We start from the raw sequence: 27,417 nt of genomic DNA on the forward strand, positions 1-27,417 counted from the left end.
ATAAGACATTTAGGATTCTTACTCTGACTCTAAACTTGATATGATTGTGCTGTACAGGGTGGCAGCAAAGCAAAGTTATATGACAGCTTGAGAGCTGCGAGTTTCCAGAGCTTGTTCTAAGCTGCCTAAATCAAAAGACTCCCAAAAGCTAATTTCCTCTGCTGGTGTTGACAGATGAAAGCTGTTATCTGCATTATCCTCCCACACTTGTTCTTTCGGATAATGTATCTACTAGAGAGTGTCCTGCCAATTTCCTCACTCATCCTTCAATGCGAGTTTTAGATAAGGAATGTAAATAGCAGGGAGAAATAATCCTTGGATGTGCTAGGTATCGGATTCCTACCTTTGGGTATCTCTCCACTTTTTCCTTCAGTTGTGTTTCCCTTAAAGCTTTAGTCATTAGCGGGGCTTCCTCCAGACGATGTCTGAGAAGAGAACATAGGAAGAGATAAAACAGCTCACAATGTGAAATCAGAGAAAAGCTGGCCATAGATGGAGAGAATTTACAACGAAAAGTCTTAAGAAAATTCTCAGAGCATTTGTTTGTCGTTTGAAAAGATTTCCTTTTAAATATTCCATATGAAATAATTATTTTTTCACAGAAATAGAACCTTCCTTTGGTAATTAATCACCACTGGATTTTTATTTTTTGCTAAGCAAACGAAAAAAGTCTGCAAATTTTGAAAAAAAAAATTATAAAAATGTAAAGGGGTTGTAAATTATTTTTTTCCCCCCTAAATAGCTTCCTTTACCTTAGTACAGTCCTCCTTCACTTACCTCATCCTTCCATTTTGCTTTTAAATGTCCTTATTTCTTCTGAGAAATCCTCACTTCCTGTTCTTCTGTCTGTGACTCCACACAGTAATGCAAGGCTTTCTTCCTGGTGTGGAGAAAGCCTCTTGAGGGGGGGAGGGGGAGAGCAGGAGTGTCAGGACGCCCACTAACAAACAGCTCCTTTCGATATCTGCAAAGTAGAGAGTGTCCTGACACTCCTGCTCGCCCCCTCAAGAGGCTTTCTCCACACCAGGAAGAAAGCCTTGCATTACTGTGTGGAGTTACAGACAGAAGAACAGGAAGTGAGGATTTCTCAGAAGAAATAAGGACATTTAAAAGCAAAATGGAAGGATGAGGTAAGTGAAGGAGGACTGCACTAAGGTAAAGGAAGCTATTTAAAGAAAAGAAAAATAATTCCTTTACAACCCCTTTAAGTTTCTGTTATAAAATTTAGCAAATAAGTAATTTTTCTCCTTTGTTGATGATGCGGCATTGATATGCGGCACTGATGGGGCTGCACTGGTGATCAGTTGCCCGATTATCTGTGTATGTGTCCCCTAATTTACTAGCCGGTGCCCTCTGACGAAAAATTCCCACTCCGGCCTGCACCGATCAGCTGTTGTGACGGCATGAAGACACATGCGCAGATTGTAGGAGGCACTGTTCGACACTGTAATGAGCGGCAAGGGAGAAATGATCTGCAAAGCGCCAAGGGACAGTGCCATTCTCCGATTCTGCCTCACGCATGCCGGGTGGCTTTGGTGTATTGAAGGGTGAGTTTTTTAGTATAGTTGACCGGGTTCAGTGTTTTGCAGGGCGTATTTCGCTTTGCAAATCATTTTTCCCCTCGCCGCTCATCAGAGTTTCCAATTGCGCCTCCTGCGATCTGCGAATGCATCTTCAAGCCGTCACAACAGCTGATCGGGATCAGCTGTTGTACCATTCCGTACTGCGTACTATTCGATAGAATACTGGTTACCATATTTGTGACAGCGCGTGAGGAAAGGAGTGGCCCTAATCAGCAAGTGTGCTTACATGTGATCAGATGCGATTGGACACAGCTGATCACATGGTAAAGGGCCGCTGTGATTGACTTTTTACCGCAAAGAAGATGACGAGAAAGATGTGTCCACTTACCTATTTTTTTATCCGCTCCGGTTCAGTCACGTGATCCTGCAGTTCTGTGTAAGGAGAAACTCGTCAATGGCTCTCAATTCCGGAAGATGTTACGTCAACCGTAGGCTCCCATTTCCCAGCCATTGACGATGCTCCCTCCTCTCCCCTGCAGCAGCTGCTTTCTGACACAGGGGAGCTGGAGCTGCAGGATCACTGGAGCTACAGGATCACATGACAAGCTGAAGCAGATTTAAAAAAGATAAGAACAGAGATCTTTTTTTTATACAGGTTCGGAAGGATAGGTAGAAGGGAAGGATAGGTAGGAGGGAAGGATAGGTAGGAGGGTGGATTTTTTTTTAGGAATAGATATAATTAGGCTTTTCTTTCACTTTAAAGTGGAAGAAAGGGGGAAGTCCTGCTTATCCCCCCCCCATTGCCACATTCGGCACCTAATGGCTAACTGTGCAGCAGCGGACTCATCTGGAAGTTCGGCCTCCTTCCCCCACCGCCAGGACATTCAAAAAGCGTAGCTTGCTTCGTGTATGCGCAGTAGGGAACCGGCTGTGAAGCCGCAAGGCTTTTACTGCCGGTTTCCCCTAGCCAAAATGGTCGCGGCAGCCTCAGAGAGCCAATTGAAAAATCTGCTCCAGTGAAGACACTTCTGGATCCCTGAAGACACCTCTGGATCCCTGAAGACACCTCTGGATCCCTGAAGACACCTCTGTGTCCCAACATTAAAAGTCAGCAGCTACGGTATTTGTAGCCGCCGATTATTTTATTTTTTTATAAAGGAGCCTGGAGCTCCACTTTAAGCATATATCTCAAGGAAGTATATTAACAAATACTATGATCTAGGCGCTCTTGAGCAGCCAAGGTGACCTTATGACTCTCTGGCTCCAAGATCGGATTACTAGGCTCCTGGATTCTACATTATTTTGTCCACCTCTGCATTACTTCATCAATCAGATACAAAATGCTTACGCGCCCATCCCACAGAACACATGTACTGGAAAAAAAAACGGATCTGCAAAGCAAGTCTTTTACCTTACATTTTTGAGTTCCGCAAACCTTCTTCTCACATCATCTACAGTGACCTCAAAAAAATCATCAGGTAGATCCTTATTATTGGCACGTACGTCCTGCTCCAAATCCAGGTGGCACACAATGGGCTCTCTGTCTAGAGACTGCAAGGAAAAACATCAAAGTTCATTTAATGTTGGACCAGAAAGTACCTGTGCTTAGGATATTTCACAGAAAGGTTTTACAGATGGCCATACACAGAGGGGACCGGATTGTTTTGACCTTAACAATTAGAACTATGATTCCACATTTATTTACATCTAGAGCATTTTAAGTCATGTCCTCAGTGCTGCAAACAACATTTCACCCACAGCAGTGCCCAGAGAGAGACCTGCCTTTCTAGGCGAAGACTGACAAACCCAGAAGACAGACTGGGGGAGTTAAAGAGCGGCGCATGCACCATGCTTGCACCATTCTTCTAAACATAAAAATTGAGCAGATGCTGACACAAATAACGAATGGATGCAAGTCCCCTGTTAATTAAGAGCAAACAGAGAGCTGGAGCTGCATGCCCCCCCCCCCCCCCCAAATAAGTTCAAGCTCAGAGCGGAGGACTGTTAACCCTGCAGGCTCTGCTCGTGTAGTATAATCACTGCACGGGCACAACGAGGGACGTGAGAGGTCTGAAAGCTCACATCTTGTACAAGTTCACACCTGGTCAGAATCTGTGGCAGCTTTCTATATGAAAAACTGCCGCATTTCCTCTGTAAAATTTTATTTTTTAATATTTGTTTTTATTGAAGAAATTATTTCTATAGGTACAGAACATAGCCTTTGGGCATTTCCCGTTAGCAAATATTACTCTGTTAAAGTGCAAGTTCACCTTTAGACCCGGTTCACACTGGGGCGACTCGTCAGGCGACGCAGCCGCCTGACAAGTCGCGTCCCATTCTAGTGAATAGAACCGTTCTAATAGGAGCGACGCAAGTCGCTCCGACTTAGAAAAAGGTTCTTGTACGACTTCGGGGGCGACTCGGGGCCATTTGCATTGACTTCTATACAGAAGTCATTTTGCAAGTCGCCTTGGAAGTCGTCTTCAGGTCGCCTGGCCGAGTCGCCCCCGAAGTCGTGGCGCCCCTGTGTGAACCGGCTCTGACAGAAAATCTATAAGGTGAACTTACACTACTTTAAATTCCTGCTGTGGGATGACAACACACAGGATTGTTGTGGTGTCAGCACTCCCAGGTGTCTTTAGCTAAACTATTGAACCACGCCCACTCTTGGGGATAGTTACAATATAACAGCTAAATCATTCTGTAGTCCCGGATAAGATTTAAAAAGATAAATAGATTACTGAATACAGGAAGTATGCCGAGAACACAGGTTGGCTCTGACAATTTTTTAGTTTTGTGCTTATCATTTAAATAAAAAAAAAAAATGCTTCCAAATGGTATGCAATGCAAATACAATTATTGAATTAAATAAAAAATGCAGAGCAAAGATCCTCCATTCAATTGGGTTAGTGAGCTCTCAATTGATTTCAAAAAGAAAAAGAGACATTCACCATTAGGTTGTACAAACTTTTTAAAAGCAGGAAGTAGAATGAAAGGGAAAAAATGCTGTTTTTCCTGCATAGAATGCAATTAGAGCCCATGGCCAATGAGGGAGGGAAGGTTATTCTGGGGCCCCCGTGATTTCATTGGCTCTGGATTAACATGGCACCCCCCTGTAGTCACGCCACAGCTCACCTTTGACTCATTATCAGTCTTTGACTTCTTTGGCTTAGAATGTTCTGGACTGTGTAAAGGTTCTTGAGCAGTGGCACATGGTAGGTCATCTTCGAATGAAGCTGAAGGAACGTTGGCACCACCTAGACGATGGCCTCCACCTTGGAATGGAACAAAGGAAGTCACTTGAGCCTGAGCAGGAGCAGGAACAATAGCGGGAACAGGAGCAGAAGCAAAAGCTTTTGGCTTTACACTGTCCACACTGGACTGTGCTTTCTCCACACAGGGAACTGCTGCTTGAGGGGTTACAACTTCTTTAGGTTCTTTTCTTTCTGTGGCCTTAATGGACAACCTCTCTTCCTGGCAGGCAACAGGCTCTTTCTTCACATCTTCTGTTGCTGGAGGACCTCTGGACTCTTCTTTGAGGCCAGAATCCGTCTGTTTTTTTGTGCCCGCCTCTGTGCTTGGTGGTTGTCCGCTTACAGGTGAGTCAATCTTCCTCACTACAAACCTTATGAATGAGATTATTAGATCATAAGCTTTACTACAAAAACACAGTTTCTTGGTTTTAAAAGGTCTTTACAGCAAGCAATCAGATATTTTCATGAAGCCGAGGCTCCAGGAAGATGGTTAAAGTAGTATTTAAGCATAACACTAAACTGCCACCCCCTCCCAACACTCCTACCTACCCTGAATAAAAAAAAAAATATCTGTATACCGTAATTATTATTATTAAAAAAAAATTCCCCTCCCGTCTGGTCATGTGATCCTGCAATTCCAGCTCCCCTGTGTCAGCGAGTGGCTGCTACAGGGAAGAGGAGGGAGCACCGTCAACATCTAGGACATGGGAGCCTATAAGTGATGTCACAGCTCCCGTAATTCCTAGAAGTTGTCGAGCATCCCATGACACACGGGAGTGCTGAAAACAGCTGCTTATGCATGCACTGTACAAGTTAAATAAATATGAGCAATTCTGTCCTGTCAACATTTAAATAATGATAAATATAAAGAGTATCCTAGCTGGGGATGACCTAACATTGAAAGGCTATTTGTAATATTAAATTCCAAAATGCCTTATGTAACAATAACAATAGTATGCACTTTTTTTTTTTTTTTATCAAAGTGGATCACAAACACTGCGATTAGATGCGAGAACCCAAGCGGGGGTTCCCGCGATTAGCTGCCTACATCCAAAACTGATCACTTGAATGTGATTGCTGCATTGAAAATGACATGTGAGTGTCTGCAATTAGTTGCGAGAGCCTGCAGCGTCCCATTGATTACAATGGGGCTGCCTCTTGTAGCTAGGGGTGCAACGGATCAAAAATCTCACGGATCGGATCGATCCTCGGATCAGGAGTCAAGGATCGGATCATTTTCGGATCAACACAAAACGGAGCTCATGTGCTTAAATACAGTATTTGGAAATTTGACGGACTGTTTAATGTTAATTTTTAAAAGCCGCAGCAAACCTGCTGACCTCACATGGTTGCTAATGTGACAAAACACCTCTGATTTTCACTTTAAATTTAACATTTAAACTGTCCGTCGGATTTACAAATACTGTATTTAAGCAAAAAAGGCTCAGTTTTGTGTTGAAATTACTGCATCCCGCAATCCACCATTGCCCCCAGCCCCCCACTCATCACGTAATGTCCACCATTGCCCCCCACTCGTCATCACCATCACTGTTCCAGTGCAACATTGCCCCAACATAGTAATAATAGCCAGTAGTTTAACATTGCCCCCACATAGTAATAGCCAGTAGTTTAACATTGCCCCCACATGACAATAGTAATAATAGAAATAAACAAAAACCAAAAGGTTGACGCTGCGCTAAATTAAATATTGAATTATAAATGTAAATAGCTGCTAGCACTAAATTGTGTACAACAACTTGGTAACATAAAAAAGAAAAAAACAGTGCAGCGCTAGTGAGTGATATTGTGCTCATATAAATTAATAATAAACAAAAAAAGTCATTCTGGAATAAACTGAAAATATAGCCAGAATAGGAAAAAACATAAAAATGCAGATGGATATATGAAGAAAAAGTCTTAAAAAGCCACGAAACAAAGTTCATATGACTCTATCCAGTAATTTTCCTTGTGAAAGAGAAGTGGATTGTGCAGACAATGTGAAAGACTCTTGATTGATGTGAGGTAAGCTGTCACCAATACACCCGTGAGGAAGGATAAGATTGCCTGCTTACCAGATGAAAAGACTGTTTTGCATCAGTCTAATAGGGCCTGTGGGAAGTCTGGTCTCCCACGGTGCCGTGACGTCATCGCGTTCCGTCCTGAACGCCGGCTGTGTTTTCCTGACCGAGTAGCGAGAAGCATCGGAACAAGAGATCGGAGACGTTTTGCTATCCATGCTGTATTTATATTGCCTAATTGTAAGTGCAATTTTTATTAAACCCTCTTTTATTTTTAAACGTTATACGCTATGAGAGGTCCTTCTTCTCTTTTTTTTGGTTTATGACTCTTCGGATTGTATGCTGAGCTATACCGTGGTTATCTTGACGGCTAAGGTATTGGGAGACCAGACTTCCCACAGGCCCTATTAGACTGATGCAAAACAGTCTTTTCATCTGGTAAGCAGGCAATCTTATCCTTCCTCACGGGTGTATTGGTGACAGCTTACCTCACATCAATCAAGAGTCTTTCACATTGTCTGCACAATCCACTTCTCTTTCACAAGGAAAATTACTGGATAGAGTCATATGAACTTTGTTTCGTGGCTTTTTAAGACTTTTTCTTCATATATCCATCTGCATTTTTATGTTTTTTCCTATTCTGGCTATATTTTCAATAGTAATAATATCCAGTAGTACTAGTATAACATTGCCCCCACATGACAATAGTAATAATATCCAGTAGTACTAGTATAACATTGCCCCCACATATTAGTAATAATAGCCATTACCATTAGTTAGCCAATAGTTTAGGCATAATAAAAGCCAGTCCAAAAATGATCCAACTCACTGTACTGCACTGTACCGCTTTGCGCGCTCTCGTAGAATAGAAGATCCACAAGCAGAGGGGTGATGACGTCACCACCGCCGCCGCCAGGTGTACCAAGATGGCTGACCGCTCCGGAGCTAGGCCAAAGCCGCGGCCTTTCCTAAGGCCGCGGCAGCGATATGTTCCGCGGATCGCAATCTGTGCCGATCCGTACAGGCCGACCCGTACGGATCGCAGATCGGTCACGATCCGTTGCACCCCTACTTGTAGCTAATCACGGGAACCCCTCCGCTGGGGTTGTCGCATCCAATCGCAGTGCTGGCGCATTTTACCTCCTCCCATGCTCGTCTTCAGGACTTCTCCAGAGCCTCTCCCATCCTCTTGACCTCCCTACCCCGGTGTGTCCGATCAGCCCCTAACCTATCCACCTTTAGGAGATCCCTTAAAACTAATTTATTCAGGGAAGCCTATCCCACAACCACCTAACAACTGTCCGTAATCCACCCCCTTTAAATCATTCTCTGCATCTATTACCTTTTGTACCACCACCCCTTTCCTTTAGAATGTAAGCTCTACGAGCAGAGCCCTCCTGTCCCTTCTGTATTGAACTGTACTGTAATTGTGCTGTCCCCCCTCTACACTGTAAAGCGCTGCGTAAACTGTTGGCGCTATATAAAACGTGTATAATAATGCACCCTAAAACTCACTATACATGGTTCTGTTGTTTTAGTTTAGCCTTTCGGCGGAATGAAAAAAAAAAACTGAAATGTTTTCCCCAGCCAAACATTCAATTCAGTGGATACAGAAATCCTCCCCGCTGTGTCATTGTATTCTAACAATGGTACTACCCTGGTGTCAGAATACCTGGATCAGCATTGCAGCCTACTGGCTGCATGTGCTGATCGAGCGAAAACGTACCAGCAAGCCAGTTCATGAGAAGTAGATAGATCGATAGATTGACTTCTCATGAACGGGAACGCCCATACATTGATTGAAATTTGTCAGGCTCCTGCTGAACCAGCTGAACTTTCGATCTATGTATGACCATCCTTACTTGTTTTTACTGACCTGATTATGGCACTTCCACCTGTGAGTCCCAAAGATTGAAGAGAGGTTTGCTTCAGAAGTGATTCACCAGATACCTGAGAAACAAAAATCGATTAAGTGGTTGGATTTCTGTCTAATTTATAGTTAATATCCCTATATACCTCAGACTGACCGCTCTATACATGTACACAATCATATAGGACCTAAGATGACCTAAATCACCTCAAGGTGAGTAAATCTGAACCAGAAAAAAAGAAAAAATGATTTTATTGATCATTTTTAAATATTGGTTTACACATTTATTCATCCCTTGTCATACTACCAATCTGCAGTCTCTTGGCAGTCAGATTTTTGTCTATGTGCACATATTGTGCAATCTGTTGGAAGTGTATGAGACAGAGGGATTTATTTACTAAAGCTAGAGAGGGCAAAATAAGTCACAATTCTGCAAAGAAACCAATCGGCTTCCAGGTTTTATTGCCAAAGCTTAATTGAACAAGCTGGGGTTAGAAGCCGATTGATTTCTATGCAGAAATGTGACCAATTTTGTACTCTTTAGCTTTAGTAAATAAACCCCAGAGAGTGACAACATAGAAACACAGCGGGCAGACCGTGAGCGTTTTCACACCAGAACACAAAGGGTATGAACAAACAGGGCCGCTGATAAGGCAATACAGCCAGCCTTCCTATACCGGGGACCCAGCCCCCATCAGTTCAAAAGGGGGGCCTGGGCACCTGCCGAGGAAGAGCGATGGCTGTACTGCCTTATTGTCAACTCTTGTGGCTCCACCTGCAGCTTTGCTGGCTTTGCCTCCTTTTATTTTTCCTTAGGCTGACTTGCAGAGAGACTGGTATCTGTGTCCCCCAAGCCCCCTGATGTCCAGGCCTTTCTGTGTGCCCCCTTCCCCTGCAGCAGTGCTAGCTTCCCTCCTCTCTTCCCCCGCCAGCAGCTGCTGAGGGCACAAAAGAGGATGTTTTTTGGTATGGACAGCGGGGGTTTGCAGTAAATATGTCCCATTTACCAGCCCCTTCCTTTCCTGAATGAACACAGTAAAAAATTGGCACCATCCTTGGTGTCCATCCTTTAAAAGTGTGTTTGTGAATGAACAAGGAGCTGCAAAGTGCTTCCCATTAATTCACTGTCCAGTGCAGCTGAGGCTGCAGAGAAAGGCACTGGGGAATCTCTGTCCTTAGTTCCTTACTCTGTCTCGAATTTGAGAAATTAGGGGTCTGTTTAGATAAGGTCATCCCAACAAGGCTGTTAAAAAAAAAAAAAAAGGAAAGAAGAGGGGGGATGGGCTGTCAGGTTGCTCTACAGCAGGGAAATGCAATTAGCGGACCTCCAGCTGTTGCAGAACTACAAGTCCCATGAGGCATAGCAAGACTCTGACACCCAGAGGCAGAGGCATGATGGGTAGCTTTGCAACAGCTGGAGGTCCGCTAATTGCATATCCCTGCTCTACAGGGCCCTGTGATTTCTAACAGCAGCCTTGTAAACAAAGACCTTTATGACAGAATCTCCACCCTAAAGTGGAGTCCCGCTGATCGGAACCCTCCCCCCCCCCCTCCGGTGTCACATTTGACACCTTTCAGGGGGGAGGGGGGTGCAGATACCTGTCTAAAGACAGGTATTTGCACCCACTTCCGGCCCGGCATTCCGTCACATCCCGTCGCCCCCCCGTTGTGTGCTGGGAACACTCAGCTCCCAGCACACAGCGGGAGCCAATCGGCGGGCGCGACTTGCGCATGCGCCGTAGGGAACCGGGCAGTGAAGCCGCAGTGCTTCACTTCCTGGTTCCCTCAGCGTGGATGGCGGGCGGAGCAGCAGAGAGACGAGCGATCGCTCGTCCTCTGCTGCGATCGGCGCTGGACTCCAGGACAGGTAAGTGTCCTAATATTAAAAGTCAGCAGCTGCAGTATTTGTAGCTGCTGGCTTTTAATATTATTTTCCCATGGCACATCCGCTTTAACTGAAGGGTGTAGATTTTTTTGAAACGACTTTTGAAAAAGCATGAATGCCGTAGATTGAAATTTTCTTTTGAAATTGAATAAACATAATAAAATCTACATGAGATTTTACTGATTGGATATCAACCTCCTTTAAATTATCGGTAAACAATATATCTGGATGCTAATAGTTTATGGCGGTACAGGTAATTAATGTAAAAGATCTATAAATATTTATTTATAAAAAACGCATAGATAGAAACTTGTATACACAATTTCATAAGACAATGGCCTGGATTCACAAAGCACTTGCGCCAACGTATCTCAAGATACGCCGCGTAAGTGCAAATGTGCGCCGTCGTATCTGTGCGCCGGACCCACAAACTAAGATACGCCTAAAAACAGGCTTCATCCCGCCTACGTAACTTGCCTACGCCGGCGTAGCGTGGGCGCATATTTAGGCTGGACGCATGTGGCGGTCCCATTGATTTTCTATTTAAATATACAAATGAGGGAAATACGGCGATTCACGAACCTACGTGCAGGCTACGCGATGTGCGCGTAAGTTGTACGTCCGGCGTAAAGTTAAGCCCCATAAAGGAGGTGTAACCCAGCAGCAGACATGCAAAGGTCTGCACCAGGGAAGACAAGCCGGCGTATTTTACGGAGTTTACGTTGGACATGTGTGTGGCTGGGCGTAGGTTACGTTCACGCCGTAGGCAGTGATTAGGCGTATTTTAGGCAGTTGTTCCGACGTGGTTATGAGCATGCGCAGAGGGTTACGTCCTCGTCTCAGCACATGCGCAGTTGGTGATACGTATCTGTCTGGCGCTCGGCCCATCATTTGCATGGCTCACACCCACTTCCACCTATGCCGACTTACGCCTTCAAAACCCAGCGCAGTTTTGGCAGCACTGGCTTTGTCAATTCCATGCTTGCCTCTCTGCGCTGCGTCGGCGTAGCGTATATTATTTGCGCTACCGCGGCGTAATGTGCGCCCGCTCTCTATGAATCCGGGCCATTGTCAGCATATGATATCAGTCCATCTAACACAAAGTAAGAGAAGGGTTTATACTTATGCAGATACATTCATAACATAAGAACGCATAGCATCAGAAAGGTATGTAAAAAAAAAAAAAAATTATGAATGTATCTGCATAACTATAAACCCTTCTCTTACTTTGTGTTAGATGGACTGATATCATATGCTGACATTGTCTTATGAAATTGTGTATACAAGTTTCTATCTATGCAATTTTTATAAATATTTATAGATCTTTTACATTAATTACCTGTACCGCCAAAAGTCCAAATTTATTAGTCCATTAACTTCCATTGTCGCTTTATCGGGACGTTGGTACACTAAAATAGGTGCATTCACAGTGATTAGTCGCCCTGTGTTTTTATGCAAGTTTGTCAAGACCCATTTAAATGCTAATAGTTTATGTTGAAGGGCGATTATTTCATTTCCCTACCAATCTACTTTTAGGGAGTGGAATTCCTTACCGCTTCTTTAACTCAACATGTGCAAAACGACTGCGCCAATGTTGTTGTAACTAAAGCCAACATACCGCCCTAATGGCTTTGGCGGGTGGGTACAGGTGGGAACTCAAACACAGACGTCATGCCATTCGAGTCCCCCGGACATATAAAATTTGGTGTATAAACCTAACAGATTTGGGTGGCCTGACTATAAAAACAAGGCCCGCCACCGACCAGCAAATTGACTTTAAAGAAGAACTCTGCTCCAAATCAATAAAAAGCAAAGCAGGGGGCCAATCGTAAAAAATAAAAAAGCTGTCATACAAAAAAAATAGCACTCTATGATGTTACGCGCTTATATGTCTGAGTGATTCAATCCGCTAGCACCTATCCAAAATGAAAACATCCCATTTGGGTGGCCTGGCCATTTAGGAAAACTACTGGATACGCAGACTATAATGTCACATGCCAATGAAGTCATTTGTATTTTTGTTTTAAATCCCACTTAAAGGTGGACTTTTATTGCCACATCAAAGTGTGCAGGTGGCGGTCTTTGCGTCCACCCTGATGCATCAGTCGCTGAGTTTTGAGGAAACGTAAAGGAGGTGCGAGCTGAAAGCGCCGGAGTCAATGAATCATTAACGAGCTGTCTGGATTACAGAATTTGCCGCTCTGTGCATTGCCTTACCTCATCCCGCATATAAATGCATACGGCGACGTTTCCAGGAGGAACCTCGTCCAAACACACCCTGCAAAACACAAACAGCCGTAAACCTCAAAACGCAGACAGCATCACTTCATATGTGCCAGGAACGTTACCAAAAACTTGACAAAATATCAAGTTTATTCAATATGGAGGTGCAAAGAGCCGGTGGAAAGAATGCTGACCTACAGGAACCAATCAGAATTCAGCAGTGGTCAGATCAGTGAAAGTTTCGGGTAAAAATATTACAATGAGCGGTTAAGTTATCATACCTGGTATAAATAGCGACATATTACATTGCACTTTATAGAACAGAATCCTGAGATCGGCTTATGTCGGACAGGGAGCTGTACACACGGGGCGAACGACCGTTTTTGGCCCATGTGTACCCAGCATTACCCAGGTTTGTTAGCATAGGTGTTAGAGAGGGAAGGGGACAGTTTTAAGGCTAGTTAGGTGTAAGCTGGAATTCCACTTAAATATAAAAACCAAATACCTTCTACTATCCAGATACAGTAATTTCCACCAGGGATAAGCTAACACAGTTAAGGTATTTCCATTGCACATATTTCACTCCCAAAGGGCTTCTTTTGATGCGCAAGAGGATCACCCCTACGTGTCATTAATGAGAAATAGAACAAGGAGACCACCTACATATGGTATGGTCCTTTACCAAGGTTAGACCCTTTTGGTCAGCAGTGACTGCCCTTATCTCAGAAGCCTTCAACCACTTCCCGCCTGCTATATGCAGAATGACGGCCGCGGGGTGGTTCTGTTATCCTGACTGGGTGTCAAATGAAGTCCAGCAGAATAAGCTGCACGTGTGCGCGCAGCGAGGCGATCAATGGTGCAGAGTGTCGATCCGTGTGTCCAATCACAGCTGATCACATGGTAACCAGGAAGTGCCCTTAATCAGCTTTCCTCGATTCACACTGACAAGGCCGTGGGTAGAGGAGAGCCAATCAGCAGCTCTCCTGACGGGGGGTCTGCGCTGATAATCATTTCATTGATTATCAGTGCAGACCCATCAGCAACGCCCACCAGTGCCCGTCAGTAATGCCCACATGTGATGCCAGTGTCGACCAGGATGCCAATCGGTAATGCCGATCAGTGCCTCAACAGCAATGCTTATCATTGCCGCCCATCAGTTCCCATCATTACCCCGCTGAGGGACCCAGTCAATCAAATCCAATGACATGGAAGTCGGGGGGCGGGGCCCGAGTCCTGCCAACTGTGTCAATAGACGCAGCAGCAGGACACAGGAGCGCACCCAACGGGGTACTCAAGAAGAGGAGACCCCACCGCTGCCACTTTGTACATTTGAAAGCGCTGATCACCTTTTATAATGTAAGTGTTTTTACCTACATTAAACATTGGTACCTTTCAGTAATACGCTATGTGCCTTTCTCTTCTTCTCCTACATCTCTACATATTGGTTTAAATTTTGCCCCACATTGGGTACCCCTGGAAGCGACCTTTTTCCTGATTCGATCCCTGGGTTCCTCTCTGATTGACATGCGAGACGTCTCCGTGAGAATTTCAGCCGATGATCCAAGCCTGAGAGTGGTTTATACCCTCCTTTACTGACCCTCTGGGCATATGTCCAATAGGGTACAGTATCTCTGGTAAGCCTTTCTTTCAATGATCGGTGGTGAATTTCTTTACTGCACTTCATTCCGAGGCATTGGGACTATTATCACCAATTTTCATCACATTGGACTTTTTTTCACATATACCCTATTTATCGGGGTATACCGCGCCCCGGCGTATAACACGCGCCCCAAGCTCAGCAAGGTAAAAAAGGAAAAAAAAATAGGGACATTTTTGCCCTGCGTCCATCGGCGGCCTTGTCTGGCATCCGTCTGCGGCCTTATCCGGCGTCCGTCTGCGGCTTTGGCGGTGTCCGTCTGCGGCCTCCATCCAGGTGTCCGTCTCGTCCAGCGTGTCCGTCTGCGGCCTCCATCCAGGTGTCCGTCTCATCCAGCTCCATCCAGGTGTCCGTCTCGTCCAGCGTGTCCGTCTGCGGCCTCCATCCAGGTGAGCGTCTCCGGTGTCCGTTTTTTGATTTTGGCGCGAGCCGAGTGGAGCCGGATTTCCTGTGTGTTCGGCTCCTCTTGGCTTGTCTCAGCTCCTCTCGCGTTGCTGTGGGCGGGGCTAAGCCTGACCGAGCCGAGTGCGCAGTACACTCGGCTCGGACAATGTCGGAGACAGCGGGGATCGGCGTATATCGCGCACCCACAATTTTCCCCCGAAGGGGAAAAAAGTGCGCGGTATACGCCGATAAATACGGTATTTATTTTGATTTTACCTATACACCATCCAGTGTCTATACAGATACATCACTTTTTTGGTTGATATATTGTCATCAGAATTTTTTCACCATTTGTTTGATGCACTGTTTATTCATCCTTTCATTGGGTGATCTATTAATTTTATGCGCTACACTTTTTATGTTTGTTCTGTATTCCACTATTGTCCATTGGTAGTGTGAGCTGCTTACTATTGATAGCGCGTAATTTTCTGTTTCGAAAAGAGGAGAAGCCAGGAGCGCCACTGAGGGACCCCAGAAGAGGCGAATCGAGGCCACTCTGTGCAAAACCAACTGCACAGCGGAGGTAAGTATGACATGTTTTTTTTTTTTTTTTTTTTTTTTAAACAAACAAACCTTTAGATATCCTAAAAATAAAACATAAATAAAAAAATAACAAAACGCTCTTGGATCTTACTTAGTTTGCGGGAAAGAGACCAGGATATCCCAGAGAGTCTTGGTGCACGGAAATTCATCTTGCAGCCTGGCCCCATCTTCCAACTGCAAGGCTACCCGAACCTTCTGAAACAGAACAGAACAAAAGTGTTATTTTATGCAGCCTATTATTTCATTAGCTGCTAAATAGCTGCCTGTGCTCCTTACTTTAGCTGTAAATAAAACTAGTGCTTAATTTTTTACAAGCTTTTGGCTTGGCAGTGCAGAGATTATGTACACGCTAATGTAAATCAATCAGAATTAGCTTCACTTGAGTCTGACCACTGAAAGATTTGTGAATGCTTTATGCTGCAACTTTGTTTTGTGTTTGTTTTTTACTTTGCACATAAATTATTATTAATATAATGATTACGGTATTTTAATAGATGATTGGTGGAGCACTTCACAATATAAAAGGAAGACAGTAGGGTTACATAATTCAGTTCAAGGTTAGGAGAATCCTGCTGGTGAGAGCTTACAATCTGAAAGAAAAGAGCAAGTCATACAAAAGAGTAACGAGGTGGAAATGAGTTGATGGAGAGAGTAAAAGTTCACTTAAAAAAATAATAATAATAAATGCACATTTGATTGCAGGTAAAAAATAAATAAAAATATATGCCAATCTAAGTGCAGTATAACTGAAAGTTTATTGTGGCATTAATAACATACAGCCAAATGGCTACTCACAAAAGATGAGAAGTAAAGGGCATATATAATGCAATAGGCGGTCCGGTGTCACTCCGTAATCTGGATGGTAAGAAGTACGGATGAGGCAACAGTCAGTGTCTGCAATGAAGTCCTCGGCATACAAACAGACTGGTGATGATGTTTACACAACCTCCTGAAAGACAAAGTCGGAACAGGAAGTGCGGCTCAGCTCGGCGTGCGCCTCAGCGTGGAGCGCAACGCTGCGTCGTCGGGCCGGAAGTGACCAATAGGATGACGCGTTTCACAGCATCCACAGTTTCATCAGATCCATGGAGTCTATGCAGGGGAAGCACATTATATAGACCAGGGAGGTTCTGTGATTGGTCATCAGCACACAAGCATTTGTTGGAAAATCGCTATAGCTATTAGTATACAATAATCTACGATATAATGATAATGGCAAAAAGTACTGGTCAAATTACATGCGGGTATGATCAAAACGGATATTCAGTCATATAAAAATACTAATATACATACAAAAACGGGCATACAAAGCTATTACTGAATTATGCAGATACCACATGCATGTCTCCGGTCTATATAATGTGCTTCCCCTGCATAGACTCCATGGATCTGATGAAACAGCGGATGCTGTGAAACGCGTCATCCTATTGGTCCGTTCCCCTCCCTACGTCACTTCCGGCTCGACGATGCGGCGTTGCGCTCCACACTGAGGCGCACGCCGAGCTGAGCTGCACTTCCTGTTCCGACTTTGGTGATGATGTTTACACGACCTCCTCGAATAGACAAAGTCGGAACAGGAAGTGCAGCTCAGCTCGGCGTGCGCCTCAGTGTGGAGCGCAACGCCGCATCGTCGAGCCGGAAGTGACGTAGGGAGGGGAACGGACCAATAGGATGACGCGTTTCACAGCATCCGCTGTTTCATCAGATCCATGGAGTCTATGCAGGGGAAGCACATTATATAGACCGGAGACATGCATGTGGTATCTGCATAATTCAGTAATAGCTTTGTATGCCCGTTTTTGTATGTATATTAGTATTTTTATATGACTGAATATCCGTTTTGATCATACCCGCATGTAATTTGACCAGTACTTTTTGCCATTATCATTATATCGTAGATTATTGTATACTAATAGCTATAGCGATTTTCCAACAAATGCTTGTGTGCTGATGACCAATCACAGAACCTCCCTGGTCTATATAATGTGCTTCCCCTGCATAGACTCCATGGATCTGATGAAACTGTGGATGCTGTGAAACGCGTCATCCTATTGGTCACTTCCGGCCCGACGACGCAGCGTTGCGCTCCACGCTGAGGCGCACGCCGAGCTGAGCCGCACTTCCTGTTCCGACTTTGTCTTTCAGGAGGTTGTGTAAACATCATCACCAGTCTGTTTGTATGCCGAGGACTTCATTGCAGACACTGACTGTTGCCTGACTGCGGTATCAACTCTCACAACCATGAGACATTAGCAGAAGTTGCCCAAAGGGTGGCGCTAAAGGGTTGCGTGTTTGTTGGACAACAATTCTTTGCCGTTTGTATGCAATCCAAGTTCAAGGCCAACGCCCTTCGGACAAAAGGCCTACGCTTTGTCCAATGGAAACCTGATCGTGTGTGCGAGGCTTTACTCCGCTCCGATACTAGCCAACAAAATGGCAGCCTCCAAGGTGGCGACAGTTATCTCTCAGTTTAAAGGGGGCCACCACAGATGCTCTAGATATGTGAATGTGGCCCCTGGGCTTCCAAGTGAGCATGGCTAATGTAAAGGAAAATCTCTCAGCAGGGGGTGCACACATTGTGCACATGGGGGGGGGGGGCTAAACTAATCCAACAAAATTAGCATTTTAACTACAAACATTCATGATCTCTGAATAGAAAAATCAAACAGACAGGATGCAGAAGAAACCTCACCGAACAATCTGCTCCGGCACGCTGGAACGAGCAGCTCACCATCTCCAGTTTGGCATTGTTCGGAAGGTTCGCGAATCGCCATTGAAGAGAAAGATCCAGCACGGTCCTCTGAAACCTGAAAAGAATCGGCTCGGATTACGGGAACATTGGGGTAGATTTACTAAAGCCGGAGAACTCAGAATCTGGTGCAGCTGTGTATGGCAGCCAATCAGCTTCTGACTTCAGCTGGTTCAGTTAGGCTCTATGTACACGGGACGTTTTTACAACTGCTCCTAAATGATTAAACTTGACAGATAGTAACCCACGTTTAAAACGTCAGTTTTGCCGTGTTTACGTGCTGTGTTTGCTTTTAGAAGAGTTAAAAAATATATATATATTTTTCTTTAAATGGGCAAAAATACTCTATAAATGAAACGCTGCTAAACGCGGATTACTGCGTTTGGCGTCTGAAACGTGGAAATTTCTGCGTCTGAACCCATTTATTTTTTTTGCTTTCAAACAAACACGGTTAACCACTTTAGCCCCGGGCCTGTTTTTCAGAGTCGGTGTTTACGAGACAAAACCATTTTTTTTTGCTAGAAAATTACTTAAAACCCCCAAACATTATATATATTTTTTTTTCTAACACCCTAGAGAATAAAATGGAAGTCATTGCAATACTTTTTGTCACACCGTATTTGCGCAGCGGTCTTACAAGCGCACTTTTTTTGGAAAAAATTCACTTTTTTAAATGAAAAAATAAGACAACAATAAATTTGGCCCAATTTTTTTATATATTGTGAAAGATAATGTTACGCCGAGTAAAATGATACCCAACATGTCACGCTTAAAAATTGCGCCCGCTCGTGGCATGGCGTCAAACTTTTACCCTTAAAAATCTTGATAGGCGACGTTTAAAAAATTCTACAGGTTGCATTTTTTGAGTTACAGAGTAGGCCTAGGGCTAAAATTAATGCTCTCGCTCTAACGATCGCGGCGATACCTCACTTGTGTGGTTTGAATACCGTTTTCATATGTCGGCGCTACTCGCGTATACGTTCGCTTCTACGCGCGAGCTCGACGGGGCGCTTTAAAAAAATTTTTTTTTGCTTTTCGCATTTATTTTTATTTATTTTAGAATTTTTAACACTGAAAAAAAAAAAAAAAATTATCACTTTTATTCCTATTACAAGGAATGTAAACATCCCTTGTAATAGAAAAAAGCATGACAGGTCCTCTTAAATATGAGATCTGGGGTCAAAAAGACCTCAGATCTCATATTTGGGCTTAAATGCAAAAAAAAAAAAAAAAAAAATTGGAAATGTCATTTTTTCAAATGACAAAAAAAAAAAATGTTTCTTTAAGACGCTGGGCGGGACTGACGTTTTGACGTCACTTCCGCCCAGCGGAGCTATGGGGACGGGCGAAGGAGATTTTTCCTTCAGTCTCGTCCCCGCTCAGCTGCCAGATGGTCGCGATCTCCTCCGCCGCTACCGACGGCTACGGTAAGCGGCGGAGGGCGCGGAACAGCGGCAGGAGGGGGGGGGGGCCCTCTCCCGCCACCGATAACGGCGATCTCGCGGCGAATTCGCCGCGGAGACCGCCATTATCGTTAACACGGCCGCCCACAGAAGAGATGAATATCTCGTTTGTGGCAGCAGCTGCTACCGTTACCGAGATATTCATCTCTAAAGTGAGGACGTATAACGACGGTGGGCGGTCGGCAAGTGGTTAAAACGCAACTGCCTAAAAACGGCAATAAACGAGATTGTGTACATGGTCACATAGGATGACACTGATTGAGTTCAGGGGCAGTGGAAAAAAACGTCCAACTGCCTCTGAACGTATGTTAGCAGCGTCCCGTGTACACGGGGCCTCAGTGCCGGTTCACACTACAGCGACTTGGGATCTGACTTGTCAGACCTCAAGTCGCCCCAAGTCGCTTGACATCAGTAATCCCATGTTAGTCAATGAGAGCCGTCTTAATGTACACTACTAAAGTCGCTCCGACTTTAGAAAAGGATCCTGTACTACTTCAAGGCGACATCTAGGCAACTTGTACCCATAGATTTCAAAGTCGGATCTCCATCTTAACAGGAAAAAAAAAATAGTTTACTCAGGCAAACCCCTCCCTCCCACAGAGGTGATTATTCTGTGATTGGCCACAGCCAAAGTCGCCTGTCCTGGAGGCAACTTCAAGTCGCGTTATAAGTTGCTCAAAGTCACGTTGAAGTCGTGCTAAAGTCGCCTCCAAATCGCCTTGCAAAGACGCGATGCAAGTCGGGTTGCCCCTGTGTGAACCGGTGTATTTTGCCAAAAAAGTTCCCCGGCGGATTATGCCCCCCCGTACTGCACAGGCGCGGCGCTTGCCTCCGAAAATACCTGTACATGTAGAGCTAAGAGTCAGCTTTAGGCGGCTCCTGCGCACACCAAATTGTGCTACACTTCTGACATTCAGGCTCATTCCTTAGCATCCCCGTGGACATGGAGGATGTTAGCCAGGAGGCCAAGCGAGCGAAGCGAGGACGTTAGGCCGACTGGCCACTTACAGCGAGGTCCACACAGGCCCCGTCTAGAGCCGACTCTCAGCTCTACATGTTTGCCTATTTTCGGAGGCAAGCGCCGCGCCTGCGCAGTTCAGGGGGGGCATAATCCGCTGGGGGGACACTCATTGGCAGAACACCGGCACTTAGGGTTTGGCAATAAAACCTGGAAGCCGATTGGTTTCTATGTAGAAGTTAGCCGGATTTTGCACTCTCCAGCTTTAGTAAATAAACCCCATTGTTTATAAAGATGGTGCTACAAATAAGCAAACTGCGCAACAAAAATAAAACAAAAATAAATACATTTAAAAAAATCAATCTGAACTCACTTTAGGTTATACTCTCTGGGGTTGAAATTCTGTTTCTTGCAGACTTCTTCCAGCACCTGCCATTATAAAAACACACAGACGCCAAACATAACTGATCTGCAACTCATCAACACTGGAAGAAGATTTGTTACTGCTAAAAGGAAGCGAAAAAGATGACTCTGAATTAATCATATGGACAATTACCAAATATTGGTGAAACCTCAACGAGTGGGGAAATTACTTCCAAACAGAGCTATTTAATGAATGAATAAGTGTCATTGAAGCAGCACAACATCAGTGCGGATCATGCTGGAACGACTATAAACAAATACTTCTATTATGTGCAATCAAGCATCTATTGCGGGCCGTATAGTGATACAACCCCTGAATCAGAAGTTGGCAAAGTTATTAAGGATCTCCATGAATGTACAGCCAAAAGGGAGAACACCGAATTCCAAGGGACATACGGTTCCCCAGCACTGGTAACCACGGCCTTACAACTAGAAGTCTCAGCATGCCTGGGCAGGAAGATACTGGAACAGAACGGACCGAGCCTCTATTTCAGATGTGTTGTTTACAAGTTAAAAATGTTTTTTTTTGCTAGACAATTACTCTATATCCACTTTCATACCAGGCACTATACGTTTTTATTTTTTTCTGTAAATTTTTTGTAAATAAGTAAGTTTTCTCTTTCAATTACGGGCACTGATATGGCGGCACTGATGGGCACTCATGGACATCGATGAGGTAGTACTGATGGGCACCAATGAGGTGGCACTGATTGGAGGCGCTGGTATGCGGCAATGATGGGCACTCATAGGCGGCACTGATGGGTACTTATGGGTGGCACAGATATGCACCGATAGGTGGGCATTGCGCATGGATGGGCACTGTAGGGTGGCACTGATGGACACTGTGGGGTGGCACTGATGGACACTGTGGGGCGGAACTGATTTATCCATGTTGCCAGTCAGTGCCCATTTGTGGGCACTGATTGGCATCTTTTTTATTTTTTCCTGCTCTTTTTTTTTTTTCACTGACTTTTATTTATTTATTTTTTCACTGACTTTTTTTTTTTTCCCTGGTGGTCCAGTGTGGCAATCCGAGGGGGGGCTGCGCTGATAAACAATCAGCGTGAACCCCCCCAGTCAGGAGAGCCGCCGATCAGCTCTCCTCTACTCACGTCTGTCAGATGCGAGTGAGGAAGAGCCATCAACGGCTCTTCCTGTTTACATCGTGATCAGCCGTGATTGGACACGGCTGATCACGTGGTAAAGAGCCTCCGCCGGAGGCTCTTTACCGAGATCGGAGATGCAGGGTGTCAGACTGACACCCCGCATCACCGATCGCGCGCGCGGCATGAAATCCTGCAGGACGTCCATAGACGTCCAGTAAGGATTTCAGAACCACTTCCCGGACGTAAATCTCCCATTGACCGGGCGGGAAGTGGATATACTCGAGTATAATTTGAGTTTTTCAGCACTTTTTTTGGCACACATGTAGCCTCCACAAGTGTGCAAAGTTTGTTGTCCGGGGAACCTACGGCCGGGGAGCACCGATTTTTCAAATCCGGGCACCCCTTCCATAGACTCCCATGTTAAATGGTAATTTCTCCAGTGATTTGGGGACTCGGTACTGGCCGGTCGTAGGTCCCCTGGACCCGAAACTTGGCACACATGTAGCCCCATTTCTCATCTACAAGTATGCAAAGCTTGTTGTCTGGGGGACCTACAGCTGGGGAGCACCGATTTTTCAAACCTGGGCACCCCTTTCATAGACTCCCATGTTAAATGTCAGTCTAGTCATGGGCACAGTGAGGCATGGGCACAGTGAGGCATGCACATGGACACCCTAGGCTTATACTCGAGTCAATACGTTTTCCCATTTTTTTGTGGTAAAATTAGGTACCTCTGCATATATTCGGGTCGGCTTATACTCGAGTATATACGGTACTTAGACCCCCCAAACATTATAATTTTTTTTTCTCTAGCACCCTGGAGAATAAAAAGGCGGTCATTGCAATATTTTTTGTCACACCGTATTTGCGCGGCGGTCTTACAACCGCACTTTTTTGAATAAAAAAATAAATAAGACAACAGTAAGGACAACAGTATTGTTGGCGCTATAAACGAAAGCGACTGAGAATCTTGAAAAAAAAATAGATTTTTTTTTTATTTTCTGCTATAAAACATATCCAATAAAAAAAATCCAATCTTTATCAATTTAGACCAATATGTATTCTGCTACATATTTTTGGTAAAAAGGTATCCCAGTAAGCGTATATTGATTGGTTTGCGCAAAAGTTATGATGTCTACAAACTATGGGATATTTTTTTTTATGGATATTTAATTTATTTTTTATTTTTTTACATTGTATTTAGCTGGTTGTTAAGGAGAGAGACGTGAAGCCGGCCTCCGCGTCCTTAACAACCGATGAGTCATCAGCAATGTAAAAAAAAAAAAAAAAGGAATTTTCGGATACAAAAACAAAACACGTGAAAAAAAGAACGCAAGGTCCTCCTTGGGTCTAGTATGGATTCGGAGGGGTCTCCCTCACACCAATTTTATTTATTTTTTTAAACGGCATGAGGTTCCCCCAAAATCCACACCAGGCCCTTAACAGAGCATGAAGCCCGGTAAATCAGGAAAGGGAGGGGGACCAGCGAGTGCCCCCCCTCCTGAACCATACTGCATGCCCTTAAAATGGGGGGGGCTTTTCTCCCGCCCACCTCAAAGCACCTTGCCCCCATGTTGATGGGGACAAGGGTCTCTTCCTGACAACCCTTGCCCGGTGGGGGGGGGGGGGGCTTATTGGAATCTGGAAGCCTCCTTTTAACAAGCGGGCAACCAGATCCATACCAGACACTTATGTGTGTATGCAGCCCAGCAGGTCAGAAAAGGGAGGGGACGAGCGATCCCCCCCTGAACCATACCAGACCGCATGCCCTAAACATGAGGGGAAAAGGGCCTCTTCCCAACAACTCTTGCCCAGTGGTTGACAGGGTTTGCGGGCGGGGGACTTATCGAAACCTGAAAGCCCCCTTTAACAAGGGGGCCCCCAGATACCCCTACCCATATGAATGGGTGTCTGGTACATTGTACCCCTACCCATTCACCAAATAAAGTAGTGTGACAAAAGACAATAGACAGTTTTTGACAAGTCCTTTATTAAAAATGTCTTCTTCCTCCTGTCCTCTTTGTCTGGTGTTCTTCCTCTGCCTCCGCTCACGTCGATGACCCTCCTCCGATGCTGCGTCCCGCTGATCTGTCACCGCCAATGTCAAGCATTTCTATATATAACTATAGAGGGTGGCCATTGGATGATGTCATCAGGAGGCCCCGCCTGGGGGCATGATGGGTCTGTGTCTGTGATGTCACGGGGGCGGGGCCTCCGGGTGAAGTCATCCGATGACCACGCCCCATAGATATCTAAGAAACGCTTGACATCGGCGCGGACAGATCAGCGGGATGCAGCATCGGAGGAGGGTCAATGGCGGGTGCGGAGGAAGAAGAACACCGGACAAAGAAGACAGGAGAAAGAAGAAGAGCAGAGGAAGAAGCAGGAGAAGAAGACATTTTTATAAAAGGACTTGTCAAAAACTGTCAATTGTCTTTTGTCACACTACACTACTTTTTTTTGGTGAATGGGTAGGTGGTACCACATACCCGATACCCATTTACATAGGGGGGGGGGGGGCGGGATCTGCACACCCCAACCAACGGGCAAGGGTTGTCAGGAAGAGGCCCTTGTCCCCATCAACATGGGGGCAAGGTGCTTTGGAGTGGGGGGGTTCCCCAAAGCACCCACCCCCCCCCCCATTTTGAGGGCATGCGACATGGTATGGTTCAGAAGGGGGTGGGGGGCATGCTCGCTCGTCACCTCCCTTTCCTGACTTTACGGGCTTCAAGCTTGGTTAAGTGTCTGGTATAGATTTTGGGGGGCACCCCATGGCATTAAAAAAAAAAAATTGGCGTCCCCTCCGAATCCATACTAGACCCAAGGGCCTGTTATGGACCCAATCGGGGACCCCACGCTGTTTTTCCCCCCCCCCCCCCCCCCCCGCAATTTTTTTTTTTAAGCCGGCAACTGTTTTTTTTTTTTTACATTCAGCTGTCAGCGGGGAAGGCCGCTGACAGCTGACGACTCATCGGTTGTGAAGAACGCAGCGTCCGGCTTCCCGGCTCTCTCCTTAGCAACCAGCTATATACAGTGTAAAAAATTTGGGGGCACCCCCATGCCATTTAAAAAAAAAAAAATGGGCATTAGGGAGTCCCCTCTGAATCCATACTAGACCCAAGGGTCTGGTATGGACCTGAGGGGGGACCCAACGCTGTTTTTTTTCCCACATTTTTTTTTTAAGCCGGCATCCCTTTTGTTTTTTTTACATTCAGCCCGCTGACAGCTGATGACTCATCGGTTGTTAAGGACACGGCGGCCGGCTTCCCAGCCCTCTCCTTAGCAACCAGCTATATACAGTGTAAACATTTTGGGGGCACCCCCATGCCATTTAAAAAAAAAAAAATGTGGGCATGAGGGAGTCCCCTCTGAATCCATACTATGGACCTGAGGGGGGACCCCCGCTGTTTTTTTTTCCACATTTTCTTTTTTAAGCCGGCATCCCTTTTGTTTTTTTTTTACATTCAGCCCGCTGACAGCTGATGACTCATCGGTTGTTAAGGACGCGGCGGCCGGCTTCCCGGCCCTCTCCTTAGCAACCAGCTATATACAGTGTAAAAAAATAAAAATAAACGCGTATCCAAAAGGGCGGCAAGCGATGCAAAAAGCACTGCAGAGATGCTCAAAAGCAACATGCATTGATGTGAATCGAGCCTTACATCGCGAGTCCCTATCAGAGTCCCTCCTTACATTACAGTCCTCATTGGAGTATTTTTTACAGCGGAGTCCCCCTTTACATCACAGGACCGCAGAAATTCTTTCAGCGGCTCGCGGTTTGCAGACCGCCCATTATAATGCGCGTGTTGAAACGTAACACCATAAAATGAGCCCCTAGAGCAGGAAAAGGAGGGGGGTGTTACTTTTCCCTTGGTGTCCCCTTTGGGGGAGATATCCCACCACTTCCTGTTGGGTGATCACATTCACACCAGAACAGGAAGTGAGGGGGGGGGGGGGGCTCAACACAAGGACACACAACCATTTAGTAAGAAAATAATAAGCGTTATCGGCCTCCACCATTGTTGTCTTCTCACAATGTTGTCACCAAAATTCCCCCCCAATGTTGTCACCAGGACAGGAAGTGAAAGGGGAGGGGGGACCCAACACAAGGACACACAACCATTTAGTAAGAAAATAATAAGCGTTATCGGCCTCCGCCATTGTTGTCTTCTCACAATGTTGTCACCAAAATTCCCCCCCAATGTTGTCACCAGGACAGGAAGTGAGGGGAAATCTTACCAGTGGAGTCCTGAGAAGCGACAAACACCAGACAGGGGCTGTAGCCCTCCCCAACTAAAAGCAAGAGCTGGATATATTTATTATACACATGTATTATGATAAATATATCCACACACACAACACATTGTATCCCAGTCAGAAGAAGAATGATGACAGAACATCTGGCCCACCTATGACATGACCCCTCCCCCTCCCCCCCGGGCCTAGGTCAGGTGTGGTGTGTCCCCCCCACCTGTAACAGAGGGGTCCCGGCTGTCACTTTCACCACCTGCCGCCTTCCATTGGGAGCCAACACCGTCACCCCGGCACCGCTGGCCGCCATACTGGCTGACGCTGCGGAAGCTTTCAAGTAACTTTATTGAAACGGCAACAGTCAGACAGAGAGCGGAGCGCCAGGCACAGGGGAGAGCTGCTGCGATGCGCAGGCGAGCCCCGCCGGTTGCCATGGCACTGAAAACCCGCCCAGTCACGCCTGCCGTACGTCCTCTGTACGCCTGAACCACGCCTATCGTACGCCCCTATGTGCGCCTCAACCACGCCTACCGTACGTCCTCTGGACGCCTCAGCCACGCCTTGTAGCTTCCCACTCTCCATCCCCGAAACACTACCCAGAGCACGCCCTCTGGACTTCCCTAACCCCGCCCAGTGGTTGCCCATAGCATGGCTGAAAGCCCGCCCCCGCTTCTCTCCATCCTATTAGGAGAGCTGAACATGGTAATCGTATGTATGAGATGTACGTTGGATTATTATGCATAGATCGGTTCCATATGAGAATAATTTATAATGAAACAATGTAACTGGATTGGGACTGTCTGTTAAGATCTAATGATAATTCAAGTTTTTCTAATCACATTGAGTATGCAAATTAGCTATTTCCGACGATCCACGAACGTACGAGCGGACGTCGCATTTTTTTTTTACGTCGTTTCCGTTCGGCTTTTTCCGGCGTATAGTTAAAGCTGCTATTCTCAATGTTAAGTATGGCCGTCGTTCCCGCGTCTAATTTTGAAAATTTTACGTCGCTTGCGTAAGTCGTCCGTGAATGGGGCTGGGGCTGGTCCTTGC

At 45.5% G+C, this 27,417-nt stretch overlaps 1 protein-coding gene across 2 annotated transcripts in view; it reads right to left on the reverse strand.

Moving 5' to 3' along the window:
* The window catches only part of ASPSCR1 (ASPSCR1 tether for SLC2A4, UBX domain containing), a 70,718-nt gene extending 44,010 nt beyond the window's left edge, over positions 1-26,708 (reverse strand). The window contains exons 1-9 of one of the 2 annotated variants that reach the window (XM_040330799.1): positions 26,585-26,708; positions 20,961-21,016; positions 18,110-18,224; positions 15,509-15,609; positions 12,768-12,828; positions 8,672-8,745; positions 4,659-5,148; positions 2,935-3,074; positions 344-425 (exon numbers count right to left, since the gene is read on the reverse strand). In XM_040330799.1, the coding sequence (XP_040186733.1) occupies positions 344-425; positions 2,935-3,074; positions 4,659-5,148; positions 8,672-8,745; positions 12,768-12,828; positions 15,509-15,609; positions 18,110-18,224; positions 20,961-21,016; positions 26,585-26,674 (1,209 nt within the window). In that variant the 5' untranslated portion in view covers positions 26,675-26,708. Of the gene's footprint in view, positions 1-343; positions 426-2,934; positions 3,075-4,658; positions 5,149-8,671; positions 8,746-12,767; positions 12,829-15,508; positions 15,613-18,109; positions 18,225-20,960; positions 21,017-26,584 lie in introns of both variants that reach the window. The other variant, XM_040330798.1, reaches the window with a different exon arrangement.
* Positions 26,709-27,417: the final 709 nt, after the last annotated feature.

The sequence above is a fragment of the Rana temporaria genome, chromosome 12, assembly GCF_905171775.1.
Source record: "Rana temporaria chromosome 12, aRanTem1.1, whole genome shotgun sequence".
NCBI lineage: Eukaryota > Metazoa > Chordata > Amphibia > Anura > Ranidae > Rana > Rana temporaria.